At 35.8% G+C, this 12,282-nt stretch overlaps 1 protein-coding gene across 1 annotated transcript; it reads left to right on the top strand.

The window, feature by feature from the left end:
- On the top strand, positions 1-1,453 carry Smp_164790 (mitochondrial ribosomal protein S9, putative; the record flags this gene model as incomplete). Its single annotated transcript, XM_018792648.1, has 3 exons — positions 1-13; positions 51-270; positions 1,333-1,453. The coding sequence occupies 3 exons, from the start codon at positions 1-3 to the stop codon at positions 1,451-1,453; spliced, it is 354 nt and encodes a 117-aa protein (XP_018644314.1).
- Between the last annotated feature and the right edge of the window lie 10,829 nt (positions 1,454-12,282).

Raw genomic sequence — 12,282 nt, forward strand, 5'->3', positions numbered from 1 at the left:
ATGAATTCTCTATGTAAATTCAATATATACAAGCCTCTTCTTTTTTTCAGACACTGTTGGTAAAGTAGACATAATTGCTACAGTAAGCGGGGACGGTTCGAGCAGTTTGGCGAATGCTCTTCGTTTGGCGATAGCCAGGTGTTTGGCCTCAATGCTTCCGATAGATCAGGGAAAAAACAGACTATTGGTAACTGGTTTATTGTCTCAGGATAACCGGTTTGCGGAACGTAAGCAACCAGGTCAAAGAAAAGCACGCAAGAAGCCTATTTGGTGAGTTTTTTTTAATAAGCGGTTTTACTTATTTCTATTTTTATTGAAATCAACAAGTACTGTTCTGACTCATGTAAGTGGTATTATTTATCAAAGGTCATTACTTTTGTACTGTTCAAAATTCCAAAGAAATGTATTCCATAGTATACGAATCCTTACTTTTTGAGTTAAGTGATGTTGTGGATGGCTGGACAAATGACAGTTAACAATAAAGATTTCAACAGATCTTTTTAAAAACGATATAAAGATATGCTAATATCAATGCTATCCTCTACGATACTAATTGTCGTTTTCCTTTGGAACGATTTTAAAATCTTTGCATCATACTATTGATATTTAGCATTGTTCAAATTCAGTATAAGCGTTTGAAATTTAAGTACTGATACAACCACCAGATTGAACAAGCTACTCGACTAGTTTCAAAGGTATGGGTACAAGGTTTCTACCCTCCTGTAAATTGATTTCGACCGTTAATCCCAAATATATTAGATGTCATCAGCATCTTAATTATGACTTGTCTAGCATTATTGATAAACTCTACGAATATGCTGATTTGTGTATAAAAATATATTTAATCGTAATGACTTTTTAATTTTATTATCCATTTCAGGAAGGCACGCTAAATTCACAAGTACTGAATAAAAATGCAAGCAACAACATTTTTCCTTTTCATTAGCGTTCAATACTGGCCCGCAGATTTCGCCGCCTTGGTTTCCAGCTCGATCATCTAAAGAAGAAAGCACAGATGTAAAACCACATATATATGTTCTTCTGATATGAATGAATAGTTTGTGGAAGCAATATTAAACTGTCAAACAATTTTTATGTCAACCAAAAAACCGTGATATTAGCTTCACAAAAGTTGTCGACAAACGTGAACGCATATAACCTAGGACAAAGTTATGAGGTTACATGCTTAACAACTTAGTATCTAAGACCTGCGTGTTCCTAAAATGTAAGCTACAGAGAAGTACAGAAAGGCAAGAGAATTTGCAGGATGTTTAGGGTTTAAATTTATTTACTGCCTCAATTTGAAGAACTAAATCTACTAGTTTTATTTAGTTGTAATTTGAATGCTAAGTACAAAAATATTGACGCTTGTGCTAAGATCATGATGTGCAAAGAAAAAAACTATGACGATTCTAAAACAATTAAGTTAACACATGAAGCTAATGATTGTTAAAAGGTCTACGAACCCACTCAAAGATCGTAAAGTTCGAACATATGGTATTCTTGATACTGAAAAAGCCGCAAACGTACTCATATCCATTGTTCTAAGAATAAATTCTCCTTCTATTTTTATAGTCACTTACTTGAACTAAAGAATGATCTTTTAAGAACATATTTATAAGAGAGCCATTTATAAGAAAGGATTTGTGTCCAAATGTCTAAATTTAAAAGATACCAAATGTATTGATCATATCTTCACCCTCCACAAAATGTTAGAACACCGTCATACTCATTACAGACCGACAATAGTAGTGTCTCTTGATATTAGGGCCATTTTCGATTCGTTGGATAAGACTGTGCTCTGAGATTGTCTATTGAAGAAGGGTTTGCCTGAGAAGTATATTAACATCTTAAAAGCCTTATATACAAACACCTCAAGCAAAGTGAAGGCATACAACCACCCCTCACCATTGTTCCATTCAAGCAGTGGGGTTAGATAGGGTTGGTCAATTTCACCATTCCTCTCCAACTTTGCTAACGATGACGTTCTGGAAACAGCTCTGATGGATATAAGTAATGGCGGTGTGGATCTGTTGCCCGAAGAAAGACATCGACCTTGAGTATGCGGATGATATTGTCTTACTGTGTGATCATGCCCAAGCCATGCAATCCGCACCTAATCAGTTGGCAATCAGTGTCTATAGGTACGGTATATGACTTGCACCTTCGAAGTGCAAAGTACTTCTACAAGACTGGCAGGATTCTAATCCTGTACTCACCCTGGGTGGTGAGCAGATTGAAGTAGTTGAGAAGTTCGAGTATCTAGGTAGCTACGTAAGTTCTGGTGGTGGCGTGAGTGATGAGATTGATGCACGTATAATGAAAGCCAGAGCAGCTTATGCCAATCTGGGCCATCTTTGGCGCCTTCGTGATGTTAGTCTGGCTGTAAACGGTCGGATCTACGACGCGTCGGTGAGATCAGTTTTGCTCTATGCTTGTGAAACCTGGTCTCTCCGAGTTGAGGATGTTAGACGCCTCTCTGTGTTTGATCATCGTTGTCTCCGAAGGATTGCTGATATCCAGTGGCAATACCATGTTAGTAATGCAGAGGTTCGGCATCGAGTGTTCAGGCACAGAGACGATAATTCAATTGGTGTCACCATCTTGAAACACCGACTTCGGTGGCTTGGATATGTTCTACGAATGTCGTCTCAGAGAAGTCCACGTCGTGAATTGTTTGTGGACTCTGGGACTGGTTAGAAAAAGCGGAGAGGTGGTCAGTGTATGACATGGTGTCGTGGTATGAAAGAAAGCTGCAAAGGGCTGACTTCTGTTGCTCCTTCCCGACTTCCTGGTTGGGGTCCGAGAGATAGTGCAACACAGTGGCTAGAGACGTTATCAGATATGGCTCAGAATAGAAGCCAGTGGCGATCCTGCTGTGACTTTATTTTACTTTCTTCATAAGAAGTGGTTATAACCTCCCAAATTGAAAGAGATCTTCTGATTGTACATTTCTGTTCCCCCCATTATTACTATTATTATTACATTAACATGCACTACTTGGTTCTTGTTATTCTTCCTTTTTCTTATATGCACCTCACACGTTTTCTCTTCTTATTCTCATTTTTTGTGTGACGCATATATATTTGGTGCCTGCTTGTACCAATATTTATGTTTTTAAATAAACAAATAATACCAGAATCATCAGCTGAAGCAAAAATGCGACATATATTTAATATTCGTTTACCCTTCAGCTTGTTTTAGAAACTATTTGTCGTAGACAGATTTTATTATTATCTAAATAACCAGCAATATATAGCCTGTAGTTTAATAGGGTACGAATGAGTTATCTATAGGTTGTTAATATAAAGATACATAAAACCATGTCTATTATAAGTGAAAAGGATCTCGAATTTGTACTCAGTAAAATCTAACGCGTAACGTACTCGTTTAGCATAGTTTGGATTTGTCACTAGCCGGTCAGTTAACTGCATAAAATGCTTCTCCAAATTCACACATTCTGTTATCTGAAAAACGTACAAATATGAGAATGTTTACAGAAGTCAAGCAGATCCAAAAACGTAATTTATCTGGACGTATATTTTGTTTTCTAACAAGATTACTGTTCGCCGTCACCATAACAGCAGAAACATATATTACATATTTTTAGATTTTCGTGTCTACTTGTCCATCTAATATAGCATTTTCCCATGATAAAGCAGTTTATTCTTAATAGAATTTGAAGAGTGAAGACCGAAAGAAATGGAAATGCCACACCTGATTCTAATAAAATATAGAATTCTGGTCACTTGTTCATTCTTAGAGTTTTTTGTTGGTACTAGTGTGATTATTTTTGTACCTATCCCTGCCCCGTGGTGTGTGTGTGCAGAGTGAATCTTAAGTAGTGTTAGTCGCTAAAGTGATGAATGCTCGGAAATTCATGGGTAGGTTTTGAAAAAGATAGTGAAAGAAAGGCACTTGGAAATATATTCACAATAATGGCAAGCAGTAATGAGTTAAAACAAAAACGAAAGAAATAGAAGAGCTAGTAGGAACACTAGAAACCTGTTCACATTTGTCAATGAATAATGATGAAATCTCGAAACAGGTGACTAATAAACTCCATTTCCAAGCCTTGGAATGTCGATATACTAACCACATCATCACTGTAGCGGTCTACTGACATTAGGACGGTTATCATTTTGATGGTATTCCGAAAACTTGATCAAGTTGGAGCCTACTTAGAACTGTTAAATAAACTGAGAAACTATAGTAGCGTTTGTCAGGGCTATCCACTTTTTTAATGTAGACAGACAAGGCAATTTTATTTAGTGAAACGAGTGCCTGAAAACGGAGACTTTTGAACCCACTGTGTGACAATGCACAAATGTTTGTGATGGACGTGGCTTTCTTCGTTTACTGAACTATTGCGAACTGGTTTTTGGTTATGGCGTAATTTATTTATTTATTTAAACACATAAATATCAGTGCAAAGGGGCACCAGATACATATGCGTCACACAAATCTCATTTGATTTGTGTGAGGGCTGTGATACTGCCTGGGTGCCCGAACCAAAGCAGGGGTTATAGCGTAAGCAACATTCTAGTCTCTCGACTGTTCGCTCTACGGTTGTAAACAAAGAAGAGTATATATGATCATCGGTATTTTCGAAGTGAAACTGAATTTTAGCGTCGCGTACAACATAGAAATCTCAAGTTGTCTGTTGAGGTTGTAAACATTCAACATTCATTTACTGTTCTGAAGTTTAGTGTTAGCTAGCGTACATTTGTCTAATTGGTGGGAATGACGTTCAATTTTGCAGTTGTATCAGAAACCTATGACACTAGTGCCTATCACTAAATCCGGTCGAACTTTTGTTTCCCAAATAGTTTTTTTATTAATAGCGCTGACTTAGCTGATACTCCACAACTTTGCAGACCACTTGATTTCATCTAGTCTTTTGTAATGCCTAATATCACAAGATCTGAACAACTCGAAATTGACATTGGTTTAGGAGTTAAATCTGAAACTGAAAGTCCATCATATCACATAATGACTGGCTTGATTATACATAAACTTACTTTTTCCTGAAGAATTCGAAGCATTTTGATCGAGTCATACTGCTCGGGGTCATCGAGGAAATGAACAGTCCCACTTTGTTGATCGATGTTTGCAAAAATAGCTTTTGACTTAATCTGATATGGGATGCATCAATAAAAATAGACAATTTGTCATTATTTTAAAACGTGTAAATATTGACGATATGTTCTAAATATTTCCATAAACTAACAGTTTTATTTAAATACAAAAACTGATTGTTTTTCACTCTTATCATAAACCCGCACATGAATGTAAATGGGATCTCCACCCAAAGTGCCAGACATTTTTGTTAAACAAACTACTGTTTTGATTCCTGAACATTGTGAGCACTACAAAATCTTTTGTCACATATACAATTTGACTACGTAAATTAAATTCTGGTTCGTTAGGATAAACCTCTTGCTAGTCCACTTTCCGGAAAAGTAGGTACAAATAGGAAAACAATGCTTTTTACGTTGTGCTTTGTTATGGAAGTACAATCGAAAACTCATGAAGATTTTGAGGTATGTCTAGTGCTTAACGACGAATCGTACTACTACTATAAACTACTTCAGTGAAAACAATTGTAGAACACACATGGGAATCTTTAATATTCGAAAAACAATCGTCGGTGTTTCCTGTGATCACCGATTTACGATCAAGCCTGTTAAATAGGCACCTTATCAAACCCCGTTTGTATCGCACAGGGCAATAACTATAATAACTAATGTATTGACCTGTCCATGTTGCGCTAATATATCACATAGTTTTGATAATCTTTGTCTTCTTATTATACTATCGAAACCGTCAATGTGTCATTTAGGTGCCTTAAATATAAATAAGCTATAGAACAAAATTCACGCTTCCGTAGCGTCACTTAGTATAAAAAAAAATATTTTTTATACGAAAGCTGTGATTATTGATAGTCGAAGTGCTTAGGCGTTCGTGATGTGACATAGTAATCTGGAATCCGATAATCTGTATATAAATGATACTTTCAAAAGTGAAAAATCGACTTTTTTCGAATAGGGGAAACTTTATTTCAATCTAAAACTGAAAAGCAATGAAGACCTGAACATTAAAGAATGCTCGAACACCATTAGATTACGCTCTACTTGTTTTACGTTACTTACGTGAGCTTAGTTCTGAATGAACACGATTTAGTAATTAAATTTTTAGACAAGCCTGCATAATAATAATTATTGTTACTACTGATGTGGTTATTCTGAAATTGTACTTACCATATCTAAAATCTGTTTCTCCGCTTCTTGGGTTCCAGAAAGTTTTATACGCATGGCAACATCGGTCAGGGATAGTGTCATAAAAGTCTACCAATTGGATGAATCAAAAAAGATGGTTCCTATTATTTTCAAGTAAGAAGGGACTATAAAAAAAACTAAAACCCTAAAAGACGGCTGTTAGCGGGAAATAGATTTGGTCAATAAAGCACGTCTTGTGCAAGATTGTGTTGGGGCATGCTGATTAGCAATGTCAGCCAGTAGTTAGGTTTTAAACCAACTGGGTAGTGATCACCTTCATCTGTAGTAGGTAATATTGTGTTTAAAATTCAAACAATACTATTTCACTAAGCATAACAAACAATAATAAGGGAGCATTCTTACTATATTACAGTTACCTACTAAAAATGTCTTTCAAATTTTCAGCAGTTCAGGGGGGCAACATTTATATTCTCCGAAAATTTATGAAGAAAAATGTGAAACAACATGCAAGACCATGAATCTGCATCGAGTGTGTAAAACATCAAATACGTCTAGTTAATGTAACTGAATGTGCACATAAATTTAACCTACTTTTGTTAAGCTCTGGATACGAAATTTTCCATGACACTTTATTACTTGTTTAACAAGTCCGAAGTTGAAATCCTATCGTAAAAAGAAAAATAATGTTAACTTTAAAAATAGAGGTATGTAAAACAAACACTACATTCTAGGTGTTTCTAATAAAAAAAACTCAATACCAATAATAATAAGTAGAAAATTTCTTGACACAATGTATTAAAGATAGAGAAATTGAACACAGAACATAGGTCCACTTAAATTTCGGGACTACTAGAATAAGTAGTAGTAGTTTTGAGCCTAATGTACGAAAAAATAATTTTCAGATTTGTCCAATACTCCCTTCAATGATCGCGAACGGCCCAGCACTCGAATAAGGAATAAGACCATGCGCGCGAATGAATGTGTTCTTTTGAATTCAAAATAACGCGCACAGTAATTTTCAAGATAATCATCATTATATACAAACATATCAACGAGTTACCTACATTCTCTACTTGCGTTAACTAGTTCATATCTGACAAATACACTACTGATTTACGACCTTACATGGAAAGATAATAACCTATCATTGTGCAAGAAACTATAACATCGAGGCGAAACCATCGCAGTAACAACACAAATTTAAAAAAATGGGAGTTCATTAGAAGGCTATTCCTAAAAATAATAAGTTCAACACTTCGAATCTCTCACAGCGAAATCCGATCACACTGAATCTTTCTCATACACGAATATATATCGCAATTTTGACTGGATTACAAGAACCCTTAATGTCACGAATTAAATGACGAGTATTCGGTATTAGAACATAATTTCACGATTTTATATTGGGATCATTCCAGTAACATAAATTGAAGCGGTGGCTCAGCGGTTAGGAGTTTGAGCCTTTAAGTAGCAGTTTCGAACCTACTTTGATTTGGGTCCACTGTTAGTATTACTAGTGTCTAGAGTTTCAATGTAATTCAAAGCCAATTATATAGATCTGTACTACGTATATGAGTCAATAAATAATACAAAGTGCTGTGATTTGAATTCATTTGATAATCAGATGGCGTCAACCAAATTGTGTTTCAGAACTTAAAGTAATTTAATTGACTATCTCATTGTGAATGGTAGTCCAAAACATTCAAATAAATATGACGATATTTATGTTACAAATATCCACGTGCATTTCAACTGTACTTTATTCTCATTCGATACTAGTGTACCCAGTGGTTCTCTTTTTATCGTATGGAATGATTTTGATTCATCCGGTTGGAGCTTTTTTACATTTATTTATCAAAAAGCCTTTATCGGCTTTCCCTCCAAATCCAGTTTTCTTCAAATATGTGAGAATATATCAGATTTGTAAACAAGCCCCTCTCTTAAGTTTTAATGAATGCACAATTCGTGTTTCGCCCGAAGTATTTTGAAAACTTGAAAAGTACATCTTGTAAAAGTTCTTATATGTAGAAACTATTTAGAGTTTGCAAGTTTGAAACAGATTGATGACGGCACTCAACTAGATATTTATGTCTTAAACAGGTTTTCTACAGGTCAAGGATCTGATGTTATGTTTCCTATTTCTTCAAGCTCCAGGAGGGTTTCGCCCCAAGGTTCCCTGAAGATGTTTTAAAATGCTTAATGTATCACGATGTTTCTGACCCGATAACATTCATAACCTTGTTCTTAAGAAGTCCGCCATAGTCTATTCTCAGAACAATTTAGTTTTAATAAACTAAGAACATACGACCTCATCAAACTGAGAATTATAATCATCAGACAAAATTAATATTATGGTTGGGGAATAGGTGCACGATTCAACGACAAGATAAGATAAACAAAGAAAAAAAAAACATCAAACACGAATTTTATATAAATTAGTGGACACTAATTATTAATCAGGAAAATTCTGTTGAGTCAAAGGGATAACTCTTGCGATTAACTTGAATAGTTAGAAAGTACTATCTCTTCTGGTTTCTTATGTGTACTTTGTTCTTTGCTAAACGTTTACATTATTTATACGTGAAAGACTGGCAGTTTACATGTGTATGAAAACTTACAGCTGTAAATAATTCTCGATGAAGATCAACAAAATTAGTTAAGTCCTCAGGATTGTTAGATCGAAATGCTGTTGCTAGTTCTAAATATGGCTGACAGTAGCACTGAAATAGGAAGAAATTTTAAAAAATTGATAACGTAGCAATTGCTTTTGCGAATTAGGCAAGGATGAATTTGTGTACAAGACCAAAACTTACGAATATGAAACAAAAAGATCACTAATAAATCATGTTCTGATTATTATGTCAACACTATATGGATTACTAAACGGTTTATAATAACCAAAACGGTTAACGATACTCATGAGCTTTTTTAGATATGATATCATCATCAACACAACATTATCTCTATGAAACTTATGACCACGTTGGAGGTATTTGGACAACTAAGCCATATGATATATTTTTCCACACTAATTTCCCTTTACTTTGTTATTAGTTTGAAAATCATGTCATTACTAAATCTCCAAAGTCCTACAGTAATATGAGCATGACAGTGACATTTAAAATTTAAACACTATTTATCGTTGAAATCTCACCAAATTTGGTGATTAGTTAGGGAAATAAATACTGGGAAGTTTGTTAGATTTCACTTTAAAATTCCCAGTGAGAAATAGTATTTTCAAGGTAAACATTTCGACTAGAAAAGTTGGTCAAAAAACATGATGGCCAGTAATACCGAACACAACAAATAAATGACGATCCCTAAGAGAACTAAACAACAGAGCTTAACTGAAGGCTGAAAATTCTGCGAAAGCGTAACATCATCTGAATGAAATAGACATAAGATAGATGGAGATTCGAAGAGTAATGTAGGATACTAGGTTACCACTCTTAGCAATACACAAGATTTTCGAAGAAAAAACAGGACTGATTTAGGTGTATCCAATGATATTGTGTCTGGATCAATGCAAATTATGGAAAACCAATCCACAACAAGAATAATGTTCACCTATGAGGATTGAATTATGCCTTGGAAACAAAACCGGAATTTCAGAATCCCCACAATATAGGATACTGATTTAAATTCAGTTTGCTGTTTTTACAATCTTTTTATAAAGCCAAACGGAGAATATCTAAGATCCTCAACAAGTGATCGATTGGGTTTTATTTTAAACGCCCAACAATCCAACTGAATCATTCTCAAGTGCTCTGTAACTTCACTCCACTAGGTGTCAGCAAACATTGTAGTCATTTTATAGGTATGCATTTTACTCATCATCTACTCATTGGTAATAAATACCATCATTTCATTTTAGTTGTTTTTATAAGTATACTTATCTATTCTTATGTCAATTACAATAATTTGTCCCAAAGATGAATTTAGTCTTAAGTAAGAAATCACACTTGTTTACATAAAAGGTTTGCACAAATTCCGTCTTTAAATTTTACAGGAAGTATACGAATATGATAATCCCAAGTGGAAAGAAATTTCTTTTTTTTTGTAAGCTGGAATGGACGAAAGTCAAGATAAAAACAAAGGGAGTACTTAGATTTAATTTGAAATTTTTAACATTCATTCTTAAAAACTCCTGAAGGTTCAACATCATAGACTGGTGAATAGATTTTCTACATTTACTCAACTGGAAACTGAACATAAATAAACTTTCATGATAATTCAGTCGATCATAAGCAACAGAATTTAACACAAACGTGCGTTAGCCCACGCTAGTGTACTATATTGTCCCAATGAAATGAAGTTAACCAGCAAAATTGCAAGAGTCGCAATACTAGCAGTGCCACAAATAATGAGAAAGTCTAGATACAAGACAGTACGATCCAAAAGAAGAAACAAATTCTGATTTTAAAAAGGGCATGAAAAATTAAGAAGCTTGAGAGTTACGCGGTGATGAGTGAAGGCATCTCTGTCACTGTAACCAGCTTTGAGCTACGAAATTCAACGTCTCCAAACCCTGACCACCTATCACGTGTACCGTAACCGGATTAGTCTGAACCTACTAATATGGCTTAGCATAACAGTCAGTAACTTGATGGATTGATGTTATTTCTAGGTTTAGCCGCCCACAGCTCCCTTTTCACTTACTCCTACTCCAGCTACTATTGTACATTAAATTAGGCGGTGGTTGAGCATACGTAATACATACCCGAACCACCTTGGAAGATGAGGATTTAAAATATTACCAACCAACTTGCCATCTTTCCCAAGAGACCTGAGTTTAACTTCACAATTACGCATTCGACGGTCTCAAAATACGCGAGCAATGCCTTGAAGACGCCTATAATCAAATACTAGTAACCTACGAATTTCCCACACTTCTAAAAACGAGGTTTCAAAGCTGTGACAGACCAAATCACTGTTCAGTATACTCGTACTTGAGGCGGCAGTCGAATGCTGTCATCAGGTTGAGGACAATATTACAACTGGTGATCGGTGTGTGTGCTCTAAAACTTTACAAAATGTAATAATCTTATCAATTTATCTATCCTGGTTTCTCATGTTTTGCTTACCTCCTTAGATACATGCAAGTGAACGGTTACGGAAGATAACATTTTTGACACTTTACTGATCAAACTGATTCCTTTGTAGTTATCACATTAAGGTTTTAGTCCTTTCTCATAAACCCGGACGATCAACGAAGCACACCAGTCTGATAGGATTACGTTCAGCTTCCAAACTGTAGCTCGTACGTCAGTCAACTGAAATGATGAAACTAGACAAACGTCCTTACATATACTAGGAAATAACCAGTTAGATGTGTCGGCTCTCCTCAGTTACAAATTATTTATGACTCTGTTAGCCTCGATAAGATTGGAGTCACTTCTGTCGATTTTGTTTGGAAATAGAGAGTAGCTAGACAGTTGTCGAAGGTCAATTAAGATCCTCCTTAAAGTTAAGCAAGTCTGCTACCTAAGCAACACTGATCGAACCTCCCTGTTCTCTCTCCACCATGGCTGCTACCTTGACGTGATTGTCGGTATTGTCTATTGTGATGACTTAAACGAGCTGTGTTGGCTGGAACACATGTTCCCTTAGGTCCTGTCATGCCAGGCAGGTTTGTTGGAGAACGTTGAGATTAATAGCAGCAGATTAGGATCCAGGTGCGAGGTCGTGCTGCTGACTATAGAGCGTTGTGACAGTAGTATGGTGTTGCTCTTTGACAATCAGCATCTGCAACAGTTCTATCTTCTTACAACAAAAGGAAGAGGTTAGAAAAGGTCAACCCTAAAAATATCACATCTCGATTTACTCCACAAATTTTCATCTCCGACAATAGGGCGTTCTGAAGTGCGGATCTAACTCACTAAACGTTGTTCGCGAGTGGCCTGAAGTAGTTGTTCCCTGTGCTCTACGGTCACGCTCACGAGTAGCTAAGATCACCACAGAACTGGATTCTTTATTAGGTCCCACAAGAAGAAATATCCTTCTATGGTGTGGGCAGCTGGGAAGTGACGACCACCCTCAAATC

Source organism: Schistosoma mansoni, assembly GCF_000237925.1.
Source record: "Schistosoma mansoni, WGS project CABG00000000 data, supercontig 0234, strain Puerto Rico, whole genome shotgun sequence".
NCBI lineage: Eukaryota > Metazoa > Platyhelminthes > Trematoda > Strigeidida > Schistosomatidae > Schistosoma > Schistosoma mansoni.